General features: G+C 38.1%; 1 protein-coding gene and 1 long non-coding RNA gene across 3 annotated transcripts in view; one reads left to right on the forward strand and one right to left on the reverse strand.

Annotated features, from left to right (window-relative positions):
• Window positions 1-19,637, forward strand: LOC139796993 (alpha-1-antiproteinase-like). Its single transcript, XM_071745697.1, has 6 exons — window positions 1-109; window positions 8,061-8,125; window positions 9,815-10,460; window positions 13,690-13,960; window positions 16,748-16,895; window positions 18,045-19,637. Exons 3-6 carry the CDS (start codon window positions 9,815-9,817, stop codon window positions 18,231-18,233), a joined length of 1,254 nt encoding a protein of 417 aa, XP_071601798.1. The 5' UTR covers window positions 1-109; window positions 8,061-8,125; the 3' UTR covers window positions 18,234-19,637.
• The window catches only part of LOC139796994 (uncharacterized), an 18,537-nt gene continuing 2,369 nt past the window's right edge, over window positions 10,025-26,192 (reverse strand). For both annotated transcript variants that reach the window (XR_011726236.1, XR_011726237.1), the window contains exons 2-4: window positions 16,013-16,084; window positions 12,139-12,247; window positions 10,025-10,148 (exon numbers count right to left, since the gene is read on the reverse strand). This is a non-coding gene — a long non-coding RNA (uncharacterized lncRNA). The remainder of the gene's footprint in view (window positions 10,149-12,138; window positions 12,248-16,012; window positions 16,085-26,192) is intronic.

The raw sequence follows: 26,192 nt of genomic DNA on the forward strand, positions 1-26,192 counted from the left end.
CCTGATTCAGATCCTGCTGATACTGGGGAGGGGGATTCCTGTTGCCATTAGCTTGACTGGATGAAGCCCTCTCCTGGATGTAGCAGACACCATTGGACAAGTCCAAAATGTGAGTTCCTTCTTATTTTTCTGTCCCGTATTTGCCAAAGTTCTTCCTGTTTTAGTATCTATTGCAAAGTGTCACTTCACTTAACAGCTCTTGAGCAACTGTTGCTTTTTTTCTTTCCTTTCATGCCACAGCCCATTATTAAGCAACTATTAAAATACGTACATACATAGATATATTGTATATACATTGTTCAATGATTGGCTTTTACACTGATTGAAGAGGTAGAAGGGACCTACTTGGTCCCTACTTGTCTGCGTGAGGGTTTGGTCTTGTTATGGCCTGAGAGAAAAAAAGTTACTTCATTTTTTGATTTTTTTGTTTTCTTGCTGTTATCTTTCTCTAGAAGATATGTCTCTCCCCCAGTTAATTTTTCCTTTGGATTTTTTCTTAGCAAATTCATGTTTCTGGTATTCATATGTGTCAGTAATTTCTGTGGAGACAGGGTTTGTCCCAAATGCCACTCCACCAGAGATCACTTGCTGGGCTGCTCAGGCACATGCCACCCAGAGGACATAGCAAAGGTTCCCAGCATGATGAGGTGGTGTTCATGAATGGAGGATCTGAAAAGGAGCATGCTGCTTGTAAAGCAATCAGTATGCTTCAAATAAGGATACTGAACCCTCCTTCCATCAGTGAAGTGGGAAGCACAGAAGCTGTGCTGTGCCACTAATTTGCCATCATGTCATTACACAATATCCAAAGATAACCCGTTTTCCCATGCTTGATGTTGATGCAATGATGATCTCTTTGCTTCCAAATAGGCTTATAAGCATAGTTAGCTTTTGAAGATTTTCATAGATTGCTGGGAAGAAAGACAGAAAGAAAAAAAAAAAAAGTGCATTTGTAGAACAATCAAGTTGAATCATTTGGAACATACATCATCTAGCATATGTTACATGGCAACTATGATGAAGGCAATTCCATTTTCGTTTAGTTCCACAGCTGTAGCTCACACTGCTTCTTCAGTGATACATCCCACATTTTCTGTGTCTACTGAGCTAGCCATTATAGGTATGATTTTTGACATTTTGACATTTTCAGATTCATTAGCCATGCAATGATGTTGCAAACAATTCCAGTCACCCAGAGCCGGTTTACTAGTTATCATGACCAACCAAGGTCAGTACATCTTTGAGGTCTTTTGCCTTCTACACGTGTAGCTGTCTCTTCCAATATCATTACTATTGGTTCCCATTGTTTATTGTCCTAGACATCGTTTTCTTTGGGCAGCTGTCAAGATTGCCTAATGGAAACCCTTTCAGGAATAGCAGCAAATCCTATGTCCTTTGTTTGTCTTTATTTCAGAGCTCTGAGGTGCTGTTATGCCTCCGTGTATATGTCTGTCCTTGAGTCATGCTCTCCATAGACCATAGAATATGTTCTCATCATGATCATTAATTTCTTTTCTAAACTTGATTTTCATTGTGATCATGAAGTGATAGATGCATCCAGCATTCCAAATAAACAATTTCATTTCTTTAGAGTTGTGCAGACCTACAGTTCCCTCAAGTGTAGCTTAAAGACATTAAAGGCATTAATATTTTGGGGTTTTGTTAAATTCCGTATCCGCACTTGACCAATCTCATTTTGCTTATTTTTTTGCTTGTTGCTAAACAGTGCAAAGTCCAGATCATAATTTAACTTTTTAGTCTGTCAGAGTTGAGAGTTTAGCCCTCTGAATACAACTGCAAATAGTTGCAAAAGCAGTTTACATAGCTGGAAACAGCATATCTGCTGATCAATGGTTTGGTGCAATGGACCAGTAGAACAACCACTTGTGCAGCTGTAATATTTCACCCTAAGGCTATTTCACAGGAGTGAAAATAATCACTTGGAAAAAGTACATACTATTTTTCCACCCAGTGTGAATAAATCTTCACCTGCAACTTTCCAGAAGGGAAGAAATTGCTTCTTGCTGAAGTATGAAGTGTGCCCCAATAAGAAGTGTGTTCATTTAAGTCCAAAGTATGTCCCCTTGAGAGGTCACCTCTGCGATCTAATTTGCATTCCAGGGAGTCCTTTGCTCAAGGACACATGCTTGAGGTTTTTCTCACCTGTTACATCTCATTTCCCTTTTCAGTGAGCTCATTATCCTGAGACCAGAGGGCAAGGGTGTCATGTATTTTTACAGACCCCTCATTGAGGAAGGAGTACACTTTTTTTTCTCTCCATTTATGTATCCATACCTCTAATTCACACCTTTCTTCAGTGTGCATCAGCTTGTTGCTGCAAACTTTCAATTTCACTTGTTTGATTATTACTTGCCAAAGTCTTTCTCTGGTTGAAAGTTTCAGAGTTTTAGTCATCACATGGGTCCATGCACCAGGGTCCAGTTTACAACAAACAAGCAGTAACCTCCATTTTGCAGTTATCATTACTTCATATCCTGGAGAAATATTCTTTACTGTTCCTATGAAAAATTCCTTACAATTACCAGTCAAAAAGGACAAGGACTTTACTATGTTATACAATTGCTGTTTGTAAACTGTACAGTTTGTAAACTGTAAAATTTGTCAATTTTAAATTTGTAAGAAGTAGTGTAATCAGTTAAATTTTCACTATGATTTTATTATTATTTTCATTTTTTATTTTAACATCTGCATTGCCTTGGCCTGATTGTCACAGGAGGCATTATAAGCTATTCCTGCTGGATGTGGTTACTTCCCACTTGGTCTACTCTACACAAAAGAGCTGGTTAAAAGCAACTGGTTGCACAACTGTTTTTGATGAAAACTGTATAAGTGCCTGGTGTCTGACTAAAGATTCTGTTCCTAGAGTCATGGAAGGGTACTATAGTTTGGGATTGCTGCAAGTATGGCTGTCAGCGAGGGACACAAAATCCTTAGTTAGGCTTCTTTTGAGAAAGCCACTCAGAAGGGAAGTCAAACCTACAGAGAGGAAGTAAGAAAAAGGAATTAAAATATTCTTGGGATGTTTGTCTGTGTACAGTGTATTAATTTAATATTGAGATTTTTCTCTTTGTGGTGAGCTGTGAATCTCATTTTAAATATAGGAGGACTTTCTTCTCTGTAGCATTTTTGCCTCCTCCTTTATTTGAAATAGCAACTGGTGGTAAGGACTGACAGTCCTTGGTGTTAGTTAACACTATCAAGGTGTTAGTGTTTTGGGACAATGAAATTGTTGAAATGAAGAGAAAGACAATATTATGCAGATTTTCTCAGCAGTAACAAAATTGAAAATGGTAAAATTTCAGTGAAGACAGATCAAAGAAATTTGCAAGGGCAAGCTGTTAAAATTGAAAAAATATATAAAGTGTGGGACAGTGATTCACAGACTGTGAAGAGTAAAAGGGAAGAGTTTTCTTCTGTATCCTGAAAGTCTGAAGGACATGCTGAGGAGGAAAGCAGATAATTTCATGGGAGAAACAATTCCCTGGCTTTCAGGAGATGCTGTGAACTGTAAACCAATATCAGTCCTACGGTATAATGGTTTCTCAGCCTACTTGAGGCAAACTGCTACCTACTTCTTGTCCTCACCTCTCCCTCTCCTGTTGGTATAACCTTGAAGTTAAAGGAGGTGCTGGACTTGGGGGCAAAAGGTGTCAGTGGACCTGACAGTGAATCATTTGAGGAGGTGGTAACTGGAATGGTGGTGGTACTTGAAGAGTGTGTGGTAACAAGTGAGAGATTTAAAGGCACGTGAGAAGAGAGGGTTGGAAGGGCACTGAATTTCAGGGAGCACTGTGTGTGATGAAGTCAGATTTGATCTCTGACTCAATAGGAGAGGTACTGTATAGAGAAGGCCTGCCTTATAATATTTTGTTCCTTTTGTTACTGTTCCTGTCTCCTTTCCTGGCACCCTTCTGGCTAGGAAAGCAAGAACAGTCAAAAGGGGAGAAAGGATTCAGAGACTGTATGGCTCCGTTTAATACTCTGCAGAAGAGGAGATCTCAGGAGAAATTGGGTGGGATATTTACCTGCCTCCTGTCCAGAGAGAGAGGTAGGGAGCTTGGCAGTGCGAGAATTTTTGCCAAGCCACAGCCAGTTCTGCCCTTTTTCTGAATGGTATCCCCATTTCTGACAAAACACTGCTGGCTTTGAGAATACTGACCTAATTCAAAAAAAGCTTGTAGTGGAATTACAAGAGGGTTACATGTCTTTACATATAGCCCTGCATTTCCAGTCATAGGTGAGGTGTCACTAGGTGTATCTAGGGTATGTTGAAGTGGTTTTATTAGCTTGTAACTAGCACAGGCCCTTGGAAAGTGAATGTAGGCAAAATGTGACTTTGAATCTGGGGGCTCCAGAGGAGAAGGATATTTGAGGTTAAGGGAATCGTTGACCAGGTTCCTGGGGTCATAAAACATGTGGGGTGCTGTCTGTCCCACTGAGTGATGAGAGAGGGGAGATGAAAGAAGGATATGAGAGATTGAGGAAGATCTCTGGAAATAAAATGAAATATTAAAGGAAGCCTTTTTAGCCCTGTGAAAGGTGCTGTTTGTTATTAATTTGAGTTTCATTTCCCTTTGATTTATTTAAAGGGATCTTAATACAGGCAAATCTATTCTACTGGACTTAAGCACAAGACTGTAGCCCAAATGGTGCTGTTAGGATTGTGCTCTTGGGTGGAGAAATGCTTCAGATAGTTTTGGGACCAGAAACCACATAACTGTATGATTTCTGAAGATTGCAGCCCTCTGACAGCTATCCCAATCATTGATAGTTTTGTGAATTCTTCAACCTGTTTGTTGTGTAATGTACTGGATTTACTGGTATGGAATCCTGGGACTAAAGGAATTGTGAAAAGTCCCATAATTAAAGAGAGATGCCATGGAGTGTTTTCTATCTCTGTAGGTCATCTCTAACAGTGTTCTACCTACAGAGCAAAAATTTTTGAGAAATTCTTCAAGATCTGAACCATTTATAAAAGGCTAAATTTTTGTTATTTCAGGGAAATAGGTGTCCTAAGTAATATAGATCACACATTATAGGATACACAGGCTCTATAGGCTCCCTGTTATGTATTCAGGAGAAAGTACTGCAAGCACCAGAAAAGAACAACTTAAAATAAATTTGTTTTCCAGTCCCTGTTGCCTCCCTTTTTAATTATGGTTATGAGGAAGTGCTTTAGTTTCAATAGGACAACAAATTAAGAGATTCTTCTATCTCTTTGAAGGTATACACACACCTGGTATCTGTGGTTTTGCACAGGCTAAGGAGAGGCTCCGGGGCCTTGTTTATGCAATAGAATTCCCAACTTACACCACCAGTAGTTACTGGACATAAGAAAGAGAGGAACCTCGCATTAACAAACCTCTTTCAAACTCTTTGCTCAAAGCAGGTGTGTTTATACTAAATTTTGCCAGCTGCGGCTTAAGCACATGTGAACAGCTCAGTGCTGGCTGCACTGAGAGCTGTGGGAACTTCTGAAAAGTTTCTAGTGAAGGTGAGGGAATTTCTTATTCACTATCCATGTATGCAATGTTAATCTGGAATATCTCAGTCTTCAAAATTGAAAAACAATGGCCCAATTATTTGTAAATCAGTATTCTGCTTAGTTATGGTACAAATAACTATTTACATTTGTTGAAGGCTTTTCACTGAATACAGATATGCAGTTGGATCAGGAACTGTTAACTTTTTGTTTACTTTCCTTCCTCTCACAGCTCAACACTACAAAGATATGAAAAAAAAATTGGATCTGCTTTAATACTAGTGTCCAGAGATTCACATTATTTGTATAGATTTATCCTATATTTATTTACTCTGCTTTCTTTTCAATTTCAGGGTAGGATTTTCCATGTTCAGTAGCTGGCTTTCTCCTGCAAGTGTCCTGAGGTGTGGTCTAGGCGTGTTCAGATCTAGCTTAGTCATCCATCCATCACCTTGTCATTAGTATGGCGTCTGTATTTAATTGGGCTTCCTTCCTTCCTTCATCAGAAATCAGTTTTTATACACCATGAAAACTACAGCCCATCATTAAAGCTATCTCTAAGTGAGATCCTCAGCTTTTATTTATATAAGCAGCAGTGAAAATGGTATCTCAAGCAGTCAGTCTTTCAGATGAGTGCTATGTGTGAAGAATGTGTAATGTGTGAGTCCAGGATACGGCCTCAAAGCCTTCTATTTATCAAGCTTTAGTTTAGAAGGAACTTGTTGAAGAGGGTTTTTTTTTTCAGTCTGTTGTGTTGCTTGGCAGGCTGTAATCAGCAACAACTTTCACTGGTTGTATCTTTGCCTCCTAAAAATGTGGCTGATTTATTGTTGTGGTTAGTATTTCAGTTGTACCCAGAAACAGCACAGAGACCAACACTTCTTCTGTTTTGTGTGTAGAGGTTGGTTCCTCACTGAAAGTGCTTGCATTTTGAAGGGAAATTGAGAGAAAATACTATCCTAGCTTTAGAACTGGATACATGAGATGCTGTGCTTAGTGGTCTGGGGCTCCTGGTGGACACCAAGTTGACTACAAGGCAGCAATAAACTCTTGCAGGAAACACAGCCAACATCATCTTGAGCTGCATGAAGAAGAGCATCACCAGCAGGTCAAGATGAGTGATCCTTCCTCTCTACTTATCCCTGGTGTATATCTCTGGAGTGCTGCATCCAGTGCTGGGCTCCACAGTGCAAGAAGGACATGGGCTTACTTGAGTGACTCCAGTTAAGTGCCTCAAAAGTGATTGAGAGATTGCAGCATCTAACAAGGAGGGGATGACAGAGCTGGAACTGTTTAGCTCAGAGAAGAAAAGGCCTGTGGAGATCTTACCAGTTTATATAAATACCTGATTTTTTGATGAGAGGAGTAAAGAGATTGCCTTTCCTCACTGGCATCTATTGTTGGGACAAGGTGCAATGAGCACAAATTAATATAAAAGAAATTCCACTTAAGTGTAGAGAAAACCTGGTTTAGAGTCAGTGCTGTTAAATACTGAAACAGGTTTCCCAGAGTGACTGTGGAGTCTCCATCTTTGGAAGAAGTCAAAACTCAACTGGATACTGTCAGGAGCATCTCACTGTAGCTGACCCTGTTTTGAGCGAGGGGATGGACTGCATGGTCTCCAGAGTTCCTTTCTTCAATGCTCCCGTTGTTCTGTGCCCACCAGTTTCCCCCAGGCAGTCACAGAGGTTTGTTGTAGTGAGCAGAGCTGAGGATAGGATACCAGGCTGTCTGATTTGACCCAGCTGAGCTTGGCAGAGGATCAGAGGGGCCTGCTCCTCACATCCCAGATCACAAGATAGTAAGCTGGTCTAAAGATTTGTTCTATTTAACACCCACGTTCTTAGGCTTCCGCCCCCTGTCCCCAGGCCATCCCTGTAACTGGGATCACCTGGGTGCAATGGCATACCAGCTGCATTCCTGTGTCAGGGCACAGGGCTCTGGAGTGGCCCGGGAGTCACTATCAGAGCTCTTGCTGCCAGTGGATTCCCCATGTAGGAGTGGATAGTCAGGCATGTTTAAGGCAGCGTTTGCTAATGTAGCAAAACAGTGTTTTAAGCTCTGCACCCATTAGAATCATCACTGGGTTCACCTGGAGAAAATCAAGCCCAGGCATGGATATGCAGGAGACAAGCAGGTTTGGTCACAAAAATTCAGATTGTCCCAGTGCATCAAGCCTTGTGCCCCTGCCTTAGTTGCGAGCAATGCCACAGTCACTCAAATTATGTTCAAGATATCTCTCTGTAGTTACTACTTTTGAAGTCTCTCTTGTTCATAAAAAAGAAGACTTGAACAACTGAAATGTGTATGAATGTTTTATATGAAGAAGCAGTAGGTTCAGTTTCAGGAAATTTGGTTTGGATATAACCAGGGCAATCAGATAGTCATGAATAATAAAAAGTCACGTGTGAAATATATATTCAGCAAAGTTAGGTGTCCAGTAAAACTAGTTTCAACATTGTTTGCACTACCTAATCTCTAAAATTATAATGTGTGAGTCACAGCCCTTAGATGTTCTTAACCTTTACTAGAGGATACTCTGCTTTGCATTCAGCAGCACAAACAAGTGAGCAAGGACCTGTGCAGACCTGGTGAATACAACTGGACCCTTTTGACTGTACTGTAAGTAATGCTTTTTTTTTCATGGAAAAACTGTCAAATGTAAACGGAGGATAAGAGTTTCTAAATAATTAATTGAGAAACTACCTTGTTCGTATTCAAGTTGCAATATAAAAATTTTTGTATTGTCTTATTATGGTTTTGGGTTTTTTAAATGAAGACATAAGCGAGATAGGAATGTTTGTATAGGTTAACTCTTTAGGAAATTTATCTAAAATTTTGGAGAGTTAAATGAAATAAATGGATGATAACAAATGTAGAGCATGGAATGAAACTGAATAGGGATTAGACTCTAAAGCTTCTAGAGAGTTTGGGAAAGAAAGGAACTGTTGATAGAGGTAAAGGCTAAAAGTATTAGAGTAAGAGTAATGATGGAGTAAGTCACAAACAAATGGAAGAGCTCAAGTTTAAATGTATTCTTTATACGAAAGTGAACTGTCTGAAAGTTGTTTGTCAGGGGGCTCAGGCCCTTCCTAGTGAAAAGAATATTGTTATTACCATGATATTTCAAGTGTGTAAATTAAGAAATATTTATATAATGAATTATTAAAGCAGACATCAGCATTCTGAGTTCACTGTAGTTTTGGAGAACAAGACATGGAAAATTGTAGAACACAAATACAGGGTGCTGGTGGGAACTGATAAAGCATGAAAGTATGAATACCATTTCTCACAGGAAATCAAATCTATGATATTTTTCCCCTTTGAAAATCCTTAAATTTTCCTCTAGAGAGTACTTGATTGTATAACAGATTCTGTGGGTATAGTGAAGTATGTTCTGGATTTCCAGATGCTCTGCATCTTTACTTCCTTCTGCCCATTGACAAAAGTTTTTGTACCAAGTGTGATACAGTTCTTATTAACTCCAAGAGTCAAAAGCATTGCCACAGATGTGGAATGGGTAGCTTTTATGCTGCTTTGAAAAAGGTTTTCCTGTTCTATTAGTATTTTTTAGTATCTTTGTTCCTTCAGAATTCACTTGGTCATCTTCCCATTTTACCACTGCAACCTTCTCTGAAGAAATTAACTTTCCCTATCTTTCTGATGATAAACACCATGACTGTCCTGGAGTTTCCCCTAATATTTTCTTAATTATTGTTATATATAGGTGATTTGGTTCCGTCATTTAGTTTCTTTTCCTGCCTGGCTATATGATTACACAGGGCCCATCAAAAAAATATGTAATACCTTTATTTTTCCAAATACTATTTGGGTGTTGCCGTATTACTTATAATACCTTTATTTTTACCTTACATTTTTTATGCCTTTCTTCTGCTCTAATTTTTTGTTTTGCTAAATTTAACTGACTGGCACACACTGGCTCCCTTGCTTTTTGCTCGATGGATCTGTAGTTTTGACTTACAGCATTTAATCACCTACAGCCACATTAAGAACAGAATGCTGGAAAAAAAACAATTTCAAAGGAATTGTAGCCTAACCTTAATGAGGGCGTCTTTGGTATTACTTCATCCCTTTTTGACATTAATTTTTATTCTTTCATAACTGCTTCAGTAGATTGAGTAATTTTCAGGTGTTTGCTTCCTTGAAATAGAAACTGGTACCCCTGAATCCAAAGGGCTTGGAATCAGTGGTAACAAGTCAACTCTGTACAGTGAAGGAATTGACTTATTTCTAAGCACAAAGTAAAGAGATGTGTAAACCAAACGTCATTTTTCTTTTCTTCTTTTACAGATGTGTAAAACCATGAAGATGTTTTTTTTCCTGTGTCTTTTAATTGTTGGGATTCTCTCCAACAGTTACTGCTCTGAACCTTATCACCAAGGTGTAAGAAACCAAAATCAAAGAGACCAAGAAAACCAAAATATGCTGCAGCAGACTGTAGGGAAGAATGTTTGTCGGTTTGCATGTTGTTTCTACAAAGAGATTTCCTCTCGTGAAAACAGTGGGAATATTTTCTTCTCTCCTTTGAGCATCTCTACTGCCTTTGCAATGCTGACTCTGGGTGCCAGATCAGACACTCTGACACAGATTCTGAAGGTCCTTAGCTTCAATCCACGTGATATTTCTGAAAAAGACATACATGAAGGCTATCGTCAACTCATGGAAATGGTAAACAGAAAGAATGAAGGCATACAGCTGAACATGGGAAATGTCCTCTTCGTGCTTGACCGACTGAAGCCACAAGAAAAATTTTTAAATGATCTCAGAAACTTCTATGAAGGAGAAGCTTATCCTATGAACTTCAAGAGGGCCGATCAAGCCCAAGTAAGGATCAATGAATATGTAGCAGAAAGAACCAATGGAAAAATCAAGGACCTCATAAATAACCTTGATCCACTCACTGAAATTCTCCTTATTAGCTATATTTATCTTAACGGTAAGATATACATATTTTATCCTCCTACTTCATACATTATTTCCTCAGGCCAGTCTTGGACTTCATCACCTTTATTTGCAATTTAGTTTTGCAGATGAACTCATATCTTGATCTTGTTTTCCTTTTGATCCTCACTTACACTCAATTATCAAAAGCTATTGGAAATTATGTTCTGCTTGGCACTGATAGTCCCTATCAAATTTTACAGCAATTTTTCCTTTATAATTTAATATATACATGTCTTTCTGACTGAAGACTAAGTGCAACATACTTTGAAGAAGGCATCTGTATTCAGTAAAGCATCTTGTCCTATGTAATCTGGTGCGGTTTAAGCACTTCCCTAAATGCTTTGTTGGCTAGGAATTAATTTGAAATTCACTTCAGTTGTTTTGGGTTTTTGTTTAGCAAGTTCTAAGTTAAATTAAAAGAACACTGTAAAAGTAAAACTTAGCATCTTACTTAATAGAGAGAGAATCTATGTACTCAATAGTTTTTCTGTTGCTGTGTCCATGTATCCACATTAAACAGGTAACAGTAGCTATAGTTTCATGCTCTCCTATTTTTTTCACTAACTATGCCTTTACTGGTAGCATAGCTGTAGGCCTGGTGTGCCTAGAGGCATAGGTTTCCAACCTTTTTTTTTTCAATTTGCAGATTTAATATTTTTCCAGTGAAGAGATGAACCCATCCAAGCCTAATGACAATAAGCTTGTTTATCTTAATTATCTTGTGCAGTCTGCTTAAATAGTCTACAGATCTTCCCAGAACTTTCCAGACTGCTGATCTAATGAGAAGAGGAGCAAGGCTGTAAGGCTCAATCAGTGGTCTAATAACAGATATTGCATCTTCTTTCAAAATTTCTCTCTCTTACTCATTTTATTCTATTCTGGGAACAAAGACACTATATTCAGAAAAATAATAGTCTGTAGATTATTTGACAACAGTATCATCAAGCTTTTTAATTGAAAGAGAGGAGAGGAGACATATTAGAAATGCTATTCTTTTAAAATAAATTATATTCTTTTAAAAATATTAATCTGGATGCTTCCACTCTAGTCCCCAGTATGATGCTTCCCCTAAAAGGGAAATGCTATGCTTTTGTTTTTGTGTTGCTTCTTGTGCCAATCTCTGAGGACTTGGCCACAGCTGAATGCAGCTGTTTGAAATACAGATGACTGACTTCAATTCTCTTCAACACATATTTGTTTGTCTCAAGTAATATTTCCAAGATAGGCTTTTATTTGACATCAAGCACACCCTTCATAATAGGCAAAAAAGCTGTGATTCTCCCTTTGCTGACTGATGAAAGAGCAATAGTTTTAATAGAACAATGAGGAGAAAAGCTTGAGAAACATTGTATTAAAGATAAATTTGTATTACAGGTAACCTTTACATTCTAACAATAATATCCTAAATATTGAATATGTTCTAAAGATACATTTTGTTTAAAATTAGATGTTTGTTCTTATTACTGAAAAGATTTCCTAGCTCCTCCGAAGATGGTGGAAATCCAGTTTTAGCTCTTCCATTTTGAAGAAGAAAGATTAAGAAAGAGCATTAATAGCAATAATAAGGATTTTTATTTTGAAATCAAGATTAGGATAATGCTGGGATTAATCTTGTGAGGATCCCTAAAGCTCAGGCACCAGAGCAGGTGTGCTGTTCAACTGCACTGCACCAGTCTCTTACCATGCTGATCACCACACAGTATCATCCATTCTGGTTTATTTTTCCACTAGAACATTGAGAAGCATTTGAGAAAGGTGCCATCCCTCAAAGGCAGTTTTCTATGACAGAGAAGAGCACAGGAATGAGTTCCTCTGAAATTGAAGGAAAGGACTGTGAATATAATTTCTGTCTAAGATGTGTGCTAAATCCTAAAGTCCTACTCAGTTTTTAATCAATCAAAGCTCTTTCTCTCTGAAATCACTGGGTGTTTTCCCTCAGCTGAGCAGTAGATAAAGCTTGTTTGAGAGTTTCAGGACTTGTGTCACTCATGTTTCTGTGATTCATTCTTCTTTTTTCTTTTTTTCCTTAAGCATATCAAGGCAAAAGTCCTGTCTGTCACATATCTGATAATAGAAGAAGTCACTCTTGCCAAAGAAGCCTAAAAGTAGCAAGTTTCCCATTGTCATAGTATTGACCGTTGTCAATTTATATTTTCAGAGCCCAAAACATGCACTAAATCTGCTTTTCCTCTTTCCAAATACTAAATAAGTGCTGTCTCTTTCACACATGGTGGAAACATCAAATTATGATTATTTCATTTGTACCAAGCTGCGTAGTAATCATTGTTGAAATAGAAATCAAAAGCGGTAGCATCTTGTTTCATGGTTTTCTTGATGGCACATATTTACTTAGCACTGTGGCTCTGCTTTTGGAAACTGAATTAGAAAAAAAATGTTTTTTTCTAGAAGGAAAAACTACAACACCACTTTCTTGAAAAAACAAACAAACAAACCACCACAGAACTAAACAAAACCTCCCCAAGTTTTCCTTCTTTTTAAAAATCCACCCAGCTTCTGAAAGGGGTGAGGTGGATAACTGGAATTTGGCTTAGAAATCCCTCTCACTGAGGATAGGAATCTTTCAGAGTTTCAGTTTAGACAGTTTCACTATGACTAAGCAAGGAGCCTTTGGAAATTTAATATCATCAGTGTGACCATACAAAAGGTTTTTGTTATTTTTTTCTTTTTTAACCCAGCAGTCTGGTAAAATTAAGTTCTCCATTACTTTATTCACCATAACCTGAAATGGCATGTAAACCTTTCTCTTTGCAAGTAACCTGAATCCTATAGTTTCTCTGGAGAATCAATCTTTCAAGCCACTCTTCACAAGTCTATTGTGGTGTCTGAATAAGAAAAGTGAGACAACCTTCCTTCTTCTGGGCTCTCATTAAAAGGAATGATATGAGGGATCATAGGCTCCTTAAAATTGCAATTATGGAGGAAAAGTGCACACTAGAACACTCAGTATCTCATCTAGGTGAAGGATAATGCATCCTGTTTAATATCTGAGGGAGTTTTTTACATCACACTCAACTTACTGTGTGCTGTTTTTGAATTATTCTGAGTATTCACTACGATCAAGTCCTCGTTGCAAACTTGTTTGTCTTTGAAGCTGCCATAGTTGTACTTGTTTCTATCATCTAAGAATGTGTCCTACAGTGATATGTCCTATGGATTCATGTCCTCAAAATAACCTAAAACCCTGTCTTTTATATTTCAAGCTGAATGGGAAAAACCTTTTGATCCAAAATATACTAAAAAGAACAAATTCTTTGTGGATGGGAAAAGAGCTGTTGAAGTCCCAATGATGTTTGGAATAGGCCTGTTCAATCATGGCTATGATGAGCAGTTGTCTTCTACTGTGGTGCAAATGGATTACAAAGGAGGTGCTTCAGCATTTTTTATTCTGCCTGACCAAGGAAGAATGAGGAAACTGGAGAAAAGATTGTCTTGTGAACGTATGTCAAGGTGGAGGACACTAGTTTCAAAAAGGTAAAATTCTGCAGTTCTTGGTTCAGATGGTAGGCAAGGAAACACATCAGTTCTAACCTGGTGGGCAATGACACAGAAAAAGGATACTATTTTAATTATGTTTTACTATAGAGAAGAATTCCCATGAACCAAAGATATAATCTGGCTCTCTGGTGTCCCTGTGTTTTCACATTTAGTACGGCACAAAGTGAAAACCTTCACAGCTTTAGGACTTCTGCTGTTTCTGCATTGTGTTTCCCAACTTGAACTATCAAGAGCCCCCAGTTTTCTCTGGAAATTTGTTTTTTAATTTTTTCTATTTATTTTGGGGGGGGGGGGGGGGGGGTTTGTTGGGTTTTTTTTGTTTGTTTCATTGGTTTGATTTTCTGCCTTCTCCTACTTACAAGTAAATTCTTACCACATACTTTCAGCCTTTTTTCTTGTCTCTTGCTTCCTTTGTGCCTGTTACAGTTACCAGTAATTGCACATTTAATGCTAAATAACAGCTTTTTTTTTTCGTCAGTTGTGGGGACAAAGTTCAATGACAAGGACAGATGACACATTTCAGAGCCACCATGTTCAGGCTATCTGAAGACTTAGAAAGGCAAAATTGGTATAAGATACACTTGTTTCAAGGTAACTTTGAGACTAAAAGGCAGAAAGTTTATATGCTTTCTAAAACCAACTTTAGACTTTTTCCATTTGGTGCCATGTGTTGTAGTAGCCTTTGATGGGACTAAATGTCTATGTAAAAAAAGGCAGAACATGTTTACAGAATCAAGCCCTTGTGTTCATTTGTGAATCAGATGAGTCATGTCAGAGACCTTCACACATTCACATTTGAAAAAATGTTTTTGATAATCAGTTCCTCAAACAAAGACATCCTCATATAGAAAAACAAAACCAGTGTCATTCTCTTAAGTGATTAACTGTTAAATCTTCTCAGAAGAAGATATATTTTTTTCCATTAAAAAAAAGACAGAAATAGTACATAATTCTCTGTGTATATTCATAGTTTTGAAACTTCTGTGAGCAGCTATGGGGTTTGTCACTAAAATCACCGTAGGACAAATAAGATGGTGAATCAAGATACTTATAAATCATTTTTGTCAAAGAAACAAAATTGCCTTTAATATCAGTGAGAGATGCTACATAGTATTGAGAGGAATTATATTTCCCCTCCCCATCCCCTTCTTGCCTCCCTAAATTGGAATAATCTAGTTAAAAGCCATGAATAGGAGATGTAAAAGATAAAAAGAGATAAAAGAGATAAAAAGGCATCATTGTGAAAGACAAACTTGATTCATGCAGCTATCCCTTTTTCATTATGAAGTTTTCTCCTCCAAATTAATGACACAAACTCCTCATTTTCCCTCTAGTTTTCAAAGCAACTGACCACCTTTGCTATTATTTGGAGTCTCTGAGAGGTCTTAATAAATGGGTGTGATGTATCATACAGAATTATTTAGGAACTGTGGGCAAGGTATTTTTGTCCCTGTTTCTCTGTCTGCAAACTGCCATTAACACAGGGTGCAGAACTATCACGAGGAACATTTTTCATCACTGTTCACTGCTGAAGAGGGGATAGTGTTGCCAGGAGAGAGACCTGAGATCTACTAAATGGTTGAACTGGAGAGAAAACATCACTTTCTCTTTAGAAAGTGCTTCCTGCCTGGTCACATTGTTGCTGAGTACCTACAGGTTCCCTTTTCCTGCATGTTGAAAGCAAGTGGGGGCTTGTGAATGAGAGTCTTTATGTAATAGCAAGACAAGTAATTCAGTGGTAGTTGCATCCTCACTAGAGATAGCAATCAGCACAGTCATAAATCAGACAGAAGCAAGAGATCAGCAATTGTTTAAAATCCATTAGCACCCTCTTTTTTGGGTACCAGCCAGGCTTGACATTAGATGCTGTGCTGTACTGGAGGTATGGGCCATTTCTTTCCCATTTGTCCACTGGATAACTTGCTCTTTGGCAAACGTCATTAAGTGTCCCACATCTCCCTGAAACCCTTCATAGTTGCCCTGGTTTCTGATCAGTAAACAGTAGCTACTGTCAGCATTGTCACTGACCTCTGATTCATTTTGCTACTTCTGGCTGTCAATGTTGGGTTTTACCTATGAAAAAGACTTGTTAGATCCTTGCTGAAAGAGAAGAAGAAATGATCAGAAATATTGAGCTTTGACTCCCGAAAGCAACAAAATAGTTACTTTCAAATATTAAAAAAATAGAGTAAATCAGACATTGGACTAGACATAGAACATGAGTTATTTGTTGAGTAACAAGATTCTATCAAGGTGCTTTTGGTTGTTCCTTTGTCATCTATGCAACCACCACCACATATTGTCTTGCTCCTTTGTTGCACACACCTAAAATCCCCAACTTTTTCACAAGGCAAATCCTTGCCATCCACAGTTATAGGGCACAATTGTGGTGCTTCCAGCAGAATGTACAAGATACCACTAACTTCTGAAAATGTCAAATGAAGATCTCGAGGGAGGTACAGATGTGCTGTTGTGCTAAATAATCTCTGGGTCAATCTCACTGTTCATGTGTTGGCTCCTTGCAGAGTGTGAGCCAGCAATGTATGTCCCTAACCACTCAACCAGCTTTACAACATTGTTACAAACCTTCTTTTCTTCTCCTCAAATCGATGTCACTATGCATCTACCACGCAGGCTAGAGAGAAACTGCAGGAAAAATGTCTTTATGAAGAAAGCAAACTCAGTTTGTCTCTCAGAAGTCTGTGTTATACTGTGATATCTGATCAAAAGCTTCACCATGTTCTTGTGCTTTTTTCCTGACAGCTCAGTAAATTTGTATCTTCCAAAATTCACCCTTTATGGAACATACAACCTAAAAAATGTGCTATATAAAATGGGCATCATGGATGTATTCACCGATAAGGCTGATCTGTCTGGGATCACTGGGCAGCCTCAGCACAGGATTTCCCAGGTAAGTCATACTGCTCTTTTGTTTTATGTTCCCATGGTTACCGATACTTCCATCGCTTTCTTTACAACTAATCATAACGCCAACTACTATAAAGAGCTTTACCTTAAATGAAAAGGCAGTGGTTGGCAGAGAGTAGCTCACTCAGGTTACTTGTCCTGTGATTGCTACTGAGTTGGAGAAGTTTACAAGTCTGTAATTTTTCAGTCAAGGAAACCTTTTTGTCCTGTGTGGGGAAGCCTTATAAAACAGACATGGCCAAATCATTGTCTCTCCACACACTGGTACCCTCCTGTGTCATACTGGCACAGCCATTACTGTTACATTGCTGCTTCTCTTTGTCTCTACCTTCTTTAGTCTGCCTGTGGATAAGTAGGGAGATGTAGGATGTATCACTGGACATACTTTAAGGAGGGGAGAGGAAAAGCAGTGCTTGCTTTTAAACTGGGAGAAAGGAAAACAAAACTATTAAAACATTTGGCTTCAAGCCTATGAGCAATGAGTCTCATCACTGCCAGACCCAGGCAAAAGTTACAGATAAGTCATACATCAGTAAAGCTGGAGTTTAAAGCTGACAATTAGTGCAATTTTCATTGTTAGTATGAACAACTGTCCACATGACCTCAGGTGGAAGTTGCTGAATTAGAGTTTGTGAATGTCTTGATTTTGCAGACTAAAATTTACATGTTCCTCTGCTGTAGCCCTCCATTTCTGACCCTTCTCCTCTTCCCCCATTTTTTACAAGACATTGAGGAACATGGGAAACATATTTTCAGGGTGCTGTTCATTGTGCTAATCTGTATGTTACTTCAGCATTATGAAGTTGCAATAGGCAGTTAAATGTGACCTTGCTCTGATAACCCTTAATCTACTTTCACAGATCTCCTTGACTGGGAGTAAGGAAAAATAAAACAAAAAGAGCAAATATTTTCATTAGCAGAGACATGCTTGTACACTGGGCATGAGCTGTTCTGCACATAACCTGCTATACTTTTTTCTTCCAATTTTGCTCTCTTTGTGCAAAGGACTCACACATGTCCATCTGTTGCTTGTTTCTTACCGATAACTTCCTCAGGCACTTTTAGATCTAGTTCTTAGTTCAGTGACTAGCTTTATACCTCTTTGCCTTGTAACATGTCTGTTTCTTCACAGGCTATTCATAAGGCTGTGGTAAAGGTGGATGAGACTGGCACCGAAGCAGCAGCTGCCACAGGCATGGAAATAGTGCCTATGTCTGTTCCAGTTACCATTAAATTCAACAGGCCTTTCCTAATGATGATAACTATGAAGGAAACTATACTCTTCATGGGAAAAATTGTGAACCCTCTAAAAAAAGATTAAATTGATGTACATACTAGGTATGCAGTGATCACCACTGTTAAATCAAGTGTTTGACCTGATGAGTATGGCATGACTAAAGAGGGCTCTCCACCTCTTGACTGTTATTCATTGATTTTTGTAGATGAGACTCTTCATCAATTTAAGTTGCATGTTTGTTTGGGCCTTGGTTTTTTTTTTTTAATTTTTTAATTTTTTTTTTTTTTTTTTTTTAAGAAGGTTGCATTCAGGCAGAATTGTCATTGTCATTATATCTGGGACAAAATAAGCCTGTGTGATACTGACAGCATAGATACATCTTCTAGCAGGGAAGATGAGGAGCATGTGGGTGGAGAGGGTTGTGTAAGTCTACTACTTCCCTCATGGCTGCCTTCTCACCTTTTTTTGTGTTGACTTACAAATGGGTGCAAGTTACGGCACTTTACTACTTGTGCCCGTGTTCCTAGCAACACGAAGTCCATATCTAGCATAGATCTTAACATGCATAATGCTTACTACCTTGCATACTACCATTGTTGTCCAGTGAGTGTATTACATCCTTGCCTTTCATCTGTTGTCCCAGTTAAGCTGCTGCAAAAGGGTCACATAAAGGTGTGGTTTTCCCCAGCAGATATATATTGAGCTACCCACTGTTTCTGTGAGAATTTACAATCCAGACTCATTCCAGGGCAAATGCTAAAGGGTCTAAGAAATGGATGTAAGAAAAGATGAGATAGATCAGATGTTTGCAGTTCAGTGCCTTGGAGCCAGCCTTTGTGAATCAGATACACAGCTCAGAGCAGCCAGAATACTACTTATATCCCACCTCTGCACCTAAACCAACTCCTAGAAGCCCTCAAGCAGCAGGAAACACTCCCCTTGGTGCCAGTGCCTGCACTGTTACCATCTGTTCCTGGAAGATTACCCATTGTAGTCAGCACCATTCCAGTACTGTTTCTAGGATTCAGCACCCTACCAGTGACACCTATACCCCATCAGTGACACTTTTTGTGTCTCTGACAAAACCCCTTCTGTTCCCAGATTGTCCAGTAATACAACATTGGCACTCTATTTCTCATCTGCTTCATGGTTAGTGTAGCCACAATATTATAAAGAAATGTTTCACTGTTAAGATACACAATACTAAAAGTTACATTCATAAAGCACATGCTTATTTATTTTTTTTTCCTTTTTACTTTCCTATCTATTTTTCTTCTGTTTTCATGACATCTATCAGTATTTTATTTCTCTGCTCATGCTCATGATATATATCTGATCTCTGGTTGCAGGAGGGGTAAATTATTGACTAAAATGGGTTACTCTGTTAATAGGTATTAAGCATTAACACCAGACTTTGTACAGCCTTGAAGTAAACAGACAAATGTATTGTGGCAGAACAACAATGAATAAATATGACATTGAAAAGTTGCTAATTTTGCTATTTTATTTCTATAATTCAGAGTTGACACTTAAGTATCAACAGGTTTTTGGTTTTGTTTTGGGTTTTTTTGATGGTTATCAAGAAACAGCTATAAATACACTGCTCATACATATTAGGTTAGGATGATAATGCCAGTAATGAGCCTCAGAAGGCCCTCTGCCTTTGAGCAGAGCAATAAATCCCTGATTGGCATATAATAAGCTATCTCTGTTAGAATGTTTTGTGAAGGTTGGGAAATTCTTTGATGCTGAGAGGTTTGTTTCAAAGGCTATAGACAGCATGCTGCTTCTATTCTATCAGGTCATATATTGTCATATATGTCTCTCATCATCTCTTTCCTAAAAAACTCTCTTTGGCTCCCTCTAGTAGTTATTCTACCAATCTTGGCATGTGTGTTGAGCTGTGGCTTCTGTTATTCCATAAACAAAATAATTCCAGATCATACTTTTTTTTAAAATAGATTATGACAGGAAAACAAAAAAAGTGCTTAGAAGCTATCAGCTTTTTGCAGAGGAACACACATCCAAATTAAAATCATAGTGAGGAGAAACTCATGTGGCATTCGAATCAGGTAATTAGGAAGAATAAATTGTATTTCCCAAAATGAAAGATAAATTTTCTCAATTTGTTTTCATTTGTCTTTGTGTAAATCACTGAATCCATAACAAAATTTGACAGAGGGTACTTCTCTACAGATTCATACAGATCTTTGTAATTTATATTGATCTAGTAGCACTAGGTCACAGCTTTCTGACATAACAAGATTTTGCAGCTTGCTTTCCTGTAAAAATACATAGCAATGTGTTTGGATGTAAATCCAAAAAGCCTAACGGAAAAGGGGGGAAAAAATTGGCATATATACACAATTAGAGTCACGGGGGAAAACTTCAGAAAATGGAAGTCATTATCAAATCATGGAAAAGCACCCACCATAAAGAATAACCTGACAACATTCCTCCCCCCCTCCCCCAAGACATGGTCATGGCCAGGTTAGATGAGACTTCAAACAGCTTCGTCTGCTGAGAGGTGTCCCTGAACGCAGGAGGGCTGGAACTAGATGGCTTTTAAGGTCCCTTCTAACCCAAACAGTTCTCTGAATCATATGATTCCATGACTGAATTTAAAACCATAATAAGAAAGGAAAAGGACAAGGATAAGTTGGAGGAAAAAGAAAAACTTGCAGAAGTCATAGCAGTAATTATATATTCTTTTTCAAAGACATCAGAAATCTGCCAGAGCATCTGAGAGGCCAATAGGTGTTCAGAGTATAAAAGAAGGGCTTAAGGGTGTTGAAAAACAGTAAAGCTCAACCCATTGCACATGGACTTCCTTGGCGTGTTTGAGCCTGAGCCACTATTTTTAGTTGAACTAACAATAGAAGTTTTTAGACAAAAAAGACCAAAGAACATGTGACAACAAATCACCAGGACCACTTAGTATGCATAGAGGAACTTTTAGCTGTCTCAAGAAGAAAAAAGTTAAGCCTTTCACTGTGACTCATCAGTCAGGCTGTGCCAGAGTAGAAAGTGACAGTTTTTTTTTTTAAAAGAAAGATGTGACTATGCAGTGATTACAGCACAGTTCAACTTAAGTGTTTCAGAAACTCGAATTCGTAGCTGCATGTGTAAGTCTGACAAATTCATTGAAGAACTAACACAACTTCATCCAAGGATTCTTTGTAGATTACAGTGGTTTGATTTGTATTTGTCTCATAGTTCACAAAAAACTGTAAGATTCCTCAATGAAGAATCTTTTTAAAAAATTAAGCTTGCAGAAAAAGGAAGACTCTTTATAAGAAATTAGTTGAGATGTGTTATTCAGAGAATCTAGAGATCACACAGGAATATAGTGAACTGTGAGGTGGCACATTTTGCTCCAGATCCCACTTTGTTCCTGGGAAGGATTTCGTGATACTAATTGATTGGCTGATAAAATAGCAGAGAAAAATCACTGCTATGGAATAAAAAGAATACAACACAGGAAGCCCTGGTTTTATACATTGTGGGATGGTCTCTTAAATTATGCATTTCCACTCAGGATAGAGATTTTGCACTGATACTGGATAGGACACTGAATACCTGATCTCCAGGCTCAGTGCTGGTCAATAATGAAACCAAGCAGTGGGAGATATGAACAAAGGAAGAGAGGGAGAGGAAACATCAGTGTGCCCCTGTGCCATGGTATGCCCACACCATAACCACAATGTGCAACACTGGACACTGAACTAGGTCAACTTTTACTCTAAGTGAAGCGTAGCCATTTATATGCTTTATAGGATGATGTTATCTGTGCATATTCTGTGTATCTATGGCCTCAACTCAGAGCCCCAGCCTGACTTTATTTCCTTTTGCTGTGACCAAAGGTGTATGAGACAACAGTATGGGGCTGGCTGTTAAGAGCAGTTTTTTTCCTTAATTAACAGCAATGCTTCTTTCAGCTCAGTAGGAAGTAACTAAAAACCATAGCAAACTTGTATAACTTAGTTTAGGAAGATTCATTGTACAAAAGAGCAGTGTGCACTTTGGGGCTGTTTTCAAGGGTCTTTTTATCAGCTTCTATGAGTGACTGAAGTAGGTGGATTTACATTTGTATACTTATTTGCAGCTTCGGTATTTCTACAGTCATTGCTCATATTTTTACAGTCACATAAATGCCCTGCTACCAGACTACCTTCACAAAGACTGAGCAGATCTATCCCATTTCTTATTTAACGGGTTTCTGAATTTTGTTCTTTTATTTATCCATCAAATATATATATATATATATATATATATAAATAAACTAGAATATCTCATTACCAACTTGTTTTTTCCCAATAGATTCACATCAAACTTTCCTGTTTAAAATTTCTTGGTTTGGTTTGGTTTATTTTTTTTTTTAATGTGCATTGGCTCTCAGTATTCCAGTTCTAAACATTTTTCCTCTACATCCACAATCTTAGATTGTATGACAGATCTATTTTAGTCCATGAAAAAAGACATATGATAATTCAACTTTGCTTGACAAAATAATGATTTCCTCATGTTCAGGTCCTTTACAGCTGATGCAAAGGTTTTGCTTGATCTAAACTTTTTGTAAGTCAGTCTTATTCTATAATAGCTGCTAGATATTGTCCATAGTCCCATATTGGTATTATCTTCACATCTGCTAAATGAAATTTCTCTCCCAATATAATTTTAAATTCTAAGACTTAAAATTTTCCAAAATTTTGACAAAAATTTAAATCTCAAAAATTTTACTGAAAATGTTTTTGATTTTTTCTTCCATTTTTTTGGCAAACAGTTGAAAAATTTATCATTCAATAGCATCTTATAAAATAAAGGTTAGTGTGGAATATTTTCGTGTTTTCTCTTTGAAGAAAGTTTTTCTAAAAAAGGATTCTGAAGGGGGACAATAGGGGCCACAAGAAGAATCTGGGAACTTGCACACTCTGGTAAAGTTTCTCAAATGCAGAGAAGTTGAAGTGAACATTTGTGAAATAGTTTGTAAGAAATACAGCACTAAAGTTGTTGCTCAGTTACAAGCCTACTACCATCAAAGATTAAATAGGATGGAGTGGGACTCCCACCTCAGAAGATTGGTGGACTTCTTAATTTTAGCTGTACACTGAGTGCCCATGGACCACTAATAGAAATAACTGTTTTTACAGTAAACTATGAAGGAAAATGTGTTCTGAACATGCTGGTAAAAAATGCTTCCTTTTGAGACAGTGAATCCTCTTAGACTTGGTTTTGGTTTGCTAGTTTCTATTTCTGGTGATGGGGTCCTAGGCATTGTGCTTCACAAACTTCAGGAGGGATCTTGATAGTCCAGAGATCTCCTAAGAGCAGGGGATGCTAAGTGTCATCTCTGCTGTAATATTTGGGTGTTGGGTTTGGAGTTAAAGTAATTATGACTGTGGAGGCGAATTAGAAAAACAAACGTGTTTGTTAAGAGATTAATTCAATCATCATTAGCAGGAGAGTTGAAGCATTTACAAAGGCTGCAGACCAGTTCAAACTGGTTTTCATAATCCCCACCCACCTAAGTTCTACCAAAGGCATTAATTTAAAAACATTGCATCATCAAGGAAAAAAATACTCTCACTGGCTGATCAATGAACCTGAGAGCAGAACATCATCACCTAGAAGTTCTTGTGACCTGATTAACCTTTTTGCTCTCTATAACTGAGCCCCATCCTTGCTGACCCCAGTCCTGAGAGTGCCACAATGCTCTGCTGCACTGAGAAGGAAGACACAGGAGTATTCTGTGGATATCAGTCTGGCCTTTTCCTGGTCCACAAAGATTGACTTCTGATGAACAAGCTTGCTGTGATTCTTTTGGGAATGCCTTCCTCCATGATTTTTCAACATTGTCATTGCTCTCTAAGTTGATGTATGTAGCCAGGGGTAATGTGCTGAGGAGATGAGAGTGGTCTGAAAGTTACTATGGGTGATGTAAAGAAAGACAAATAAAAATGTTTGAACAGGTATCAATATCTCGGACCCAACACCAGAGAGGGTATAGACTAAATCAAGAGTAGTGAAATTTTGATCTGTACTGAAATAGTCACAATTCCACCAGCTTTCTGCTAAAATTAATGATTTTGAGATGCTTGTGTAATGGCTGCTTACATGGAAAAATGGCTATTTTTACTTGTCTGTGTACTGACCTAAAGTAGGCCTTTTCAAAGCCGTGTGGTGTTGACCCAGACCTGCTCCCAACATAGTCAAAAGCAGTGGCCAGAACAAAGCATTATCTATGCTGTACCTATTCAAAATAAAAATAACCTTCCTCCTTGCTGTATTTGCTTCCTGCTGGTCTCCTGTGTTTGTACCCTCATTTGCAAGAGAGCTGTTCTGTATGAGTAGAGAGACTGATAAGGAGTAAAAAATAAAATAAATTAACTCTGTGACTGGCAAGACCATTTTCTCAGTCCTTTCTTTGAACATTAGCCAAAATCCATATTGTATGCTTGGGCAGCTGAGCTTCTGAGTCACTGAATAATGTCATTACTGTTTGCTTCAATCCACTTTGATCAGCCTTGTGATTCAAAGTAGGCGCTTGAATTGGTATCACTCAGGGGTACAGGTACAGGCCAAGGAAGCAGTTCAAATGAGATGGTCCCAGATAGCAGGGTCAGTGGACCAAATGGGAAGCTGAAGAAGTTTTTAATGAAGGATTTCAAAATAATGTTAGTTGCTTAAGTCCTGAATTACTCATTGGGACGGTTCTTGTTAACTATATTTTCATGCTGTATAGACACAGGTTTATTACAATTTTAAGTACTATATTGCTCTTGGAAACCCATAATTAATTGATTAATTTTTTTTTCCTTAATGCAAGAACATTATTAGGAAAGAAGGATGGGCCAGTAGTTACACAGCATTGGGTTGGGACTTGGGAGTTTCTGCTTCCCTTTTGCAGCTGAGGCACAGGTTCATTTTGTATAAACTTAGCTTCCTGCCTGCTTCTAGCTATCCACTGAGGATGATCACCCTCCATTTCTTTGCTTAAACAGCCAGGATTCAAGTGCCTTACCTCCAATACATAATGTGACTTTAAAAGCCAAACACTGGATGGGCAACAGGTGAAGGTTAAATGATCCCTGCTGATGTCGTGCTTGGGCAAAACTGGAAAATGAAAAAGAACTTTTAATGAGGAGGATGATTTGATCCTTCTCTATTTTCCTGTACAAGATTCTTGTGCTCTACTGGCAAGAGATACTTGTAATTTCTAGTTACTAAAAAAAATTCTCATGAAAATGTTGGTTTGGGCAGTGTTGTGTGGCACTTGCAAATTATTAAGACTTGCAATTTTTGTAGTTAATCACCTCTGCCCATTCTGTACTGCTCTCAGAAGCTAGAGAATCTTGGATGCAAGTAGTAAGCACACCAGGAAAGAAGATCCTTTCCGTAAAGTCCACAGGTCTTTTTATGGAAACTTGCAAGTGAGGAAAATTTCCAGTTCCACTTTGGAGCATTAAAAGGCTGCATCCTGAAGACCACAGATTGTCCATTTTTTTATCACTGTTACCAAGGGAGGAGCCATGATGTCAAACTGATAAAAAAGGATTCCTCCTTCATTAAACTCCATAAAGAACTGAAGTGGTGCTCAAGGCCATTGAAAGTAACTTTTTGTTTTCACACCATCTTATCTCAATGAGGAGGTTACATGTGTCATTTTTACCTTACAGAAGAAAAAATGAAAGCTCAACAGACAAAGTTATTGATATTCCCAAGGTCAAAGCTGAGCTGCTCAATGGAGCTAACAATCTATCCTGAATTTTCTATCCATTTTCATCCTTCTTTCATCAGGAAGTCCACCCCATTCTGAAGACATTTCAGTATCCTGAGCAGTATTTGGGAAGTGGAAAATATTCTTGTAGATCTTTTTATTCAGTAAGATTACTATAGGGTTATTTTGTCAATTATTTTTAGGGGCAGGAGAAAAAGAAATGGATGCTGTTCTTCCACAGGACCCTATGTTTTAAAGATAAGAAAATCTTAATAGGCTACTTTGTTACTAATGAAAGTGTTACAGAAACACTCAGTTCTGCAAAG

Source organism: Heliangelus exortis, chromosome 5 (genome assembly GCF_036169615.1).
Source record: "Heliangelus exortis chromosome 5, bHelExo1.hap1, whole genome shotgun sequence".
Classification (NCBI taxonomy): Eukaryota; Metazoa; Chordata; class Aves; order Apodiformes; family Trochilidae; genus Heliangelus; species Heliangelus exortis.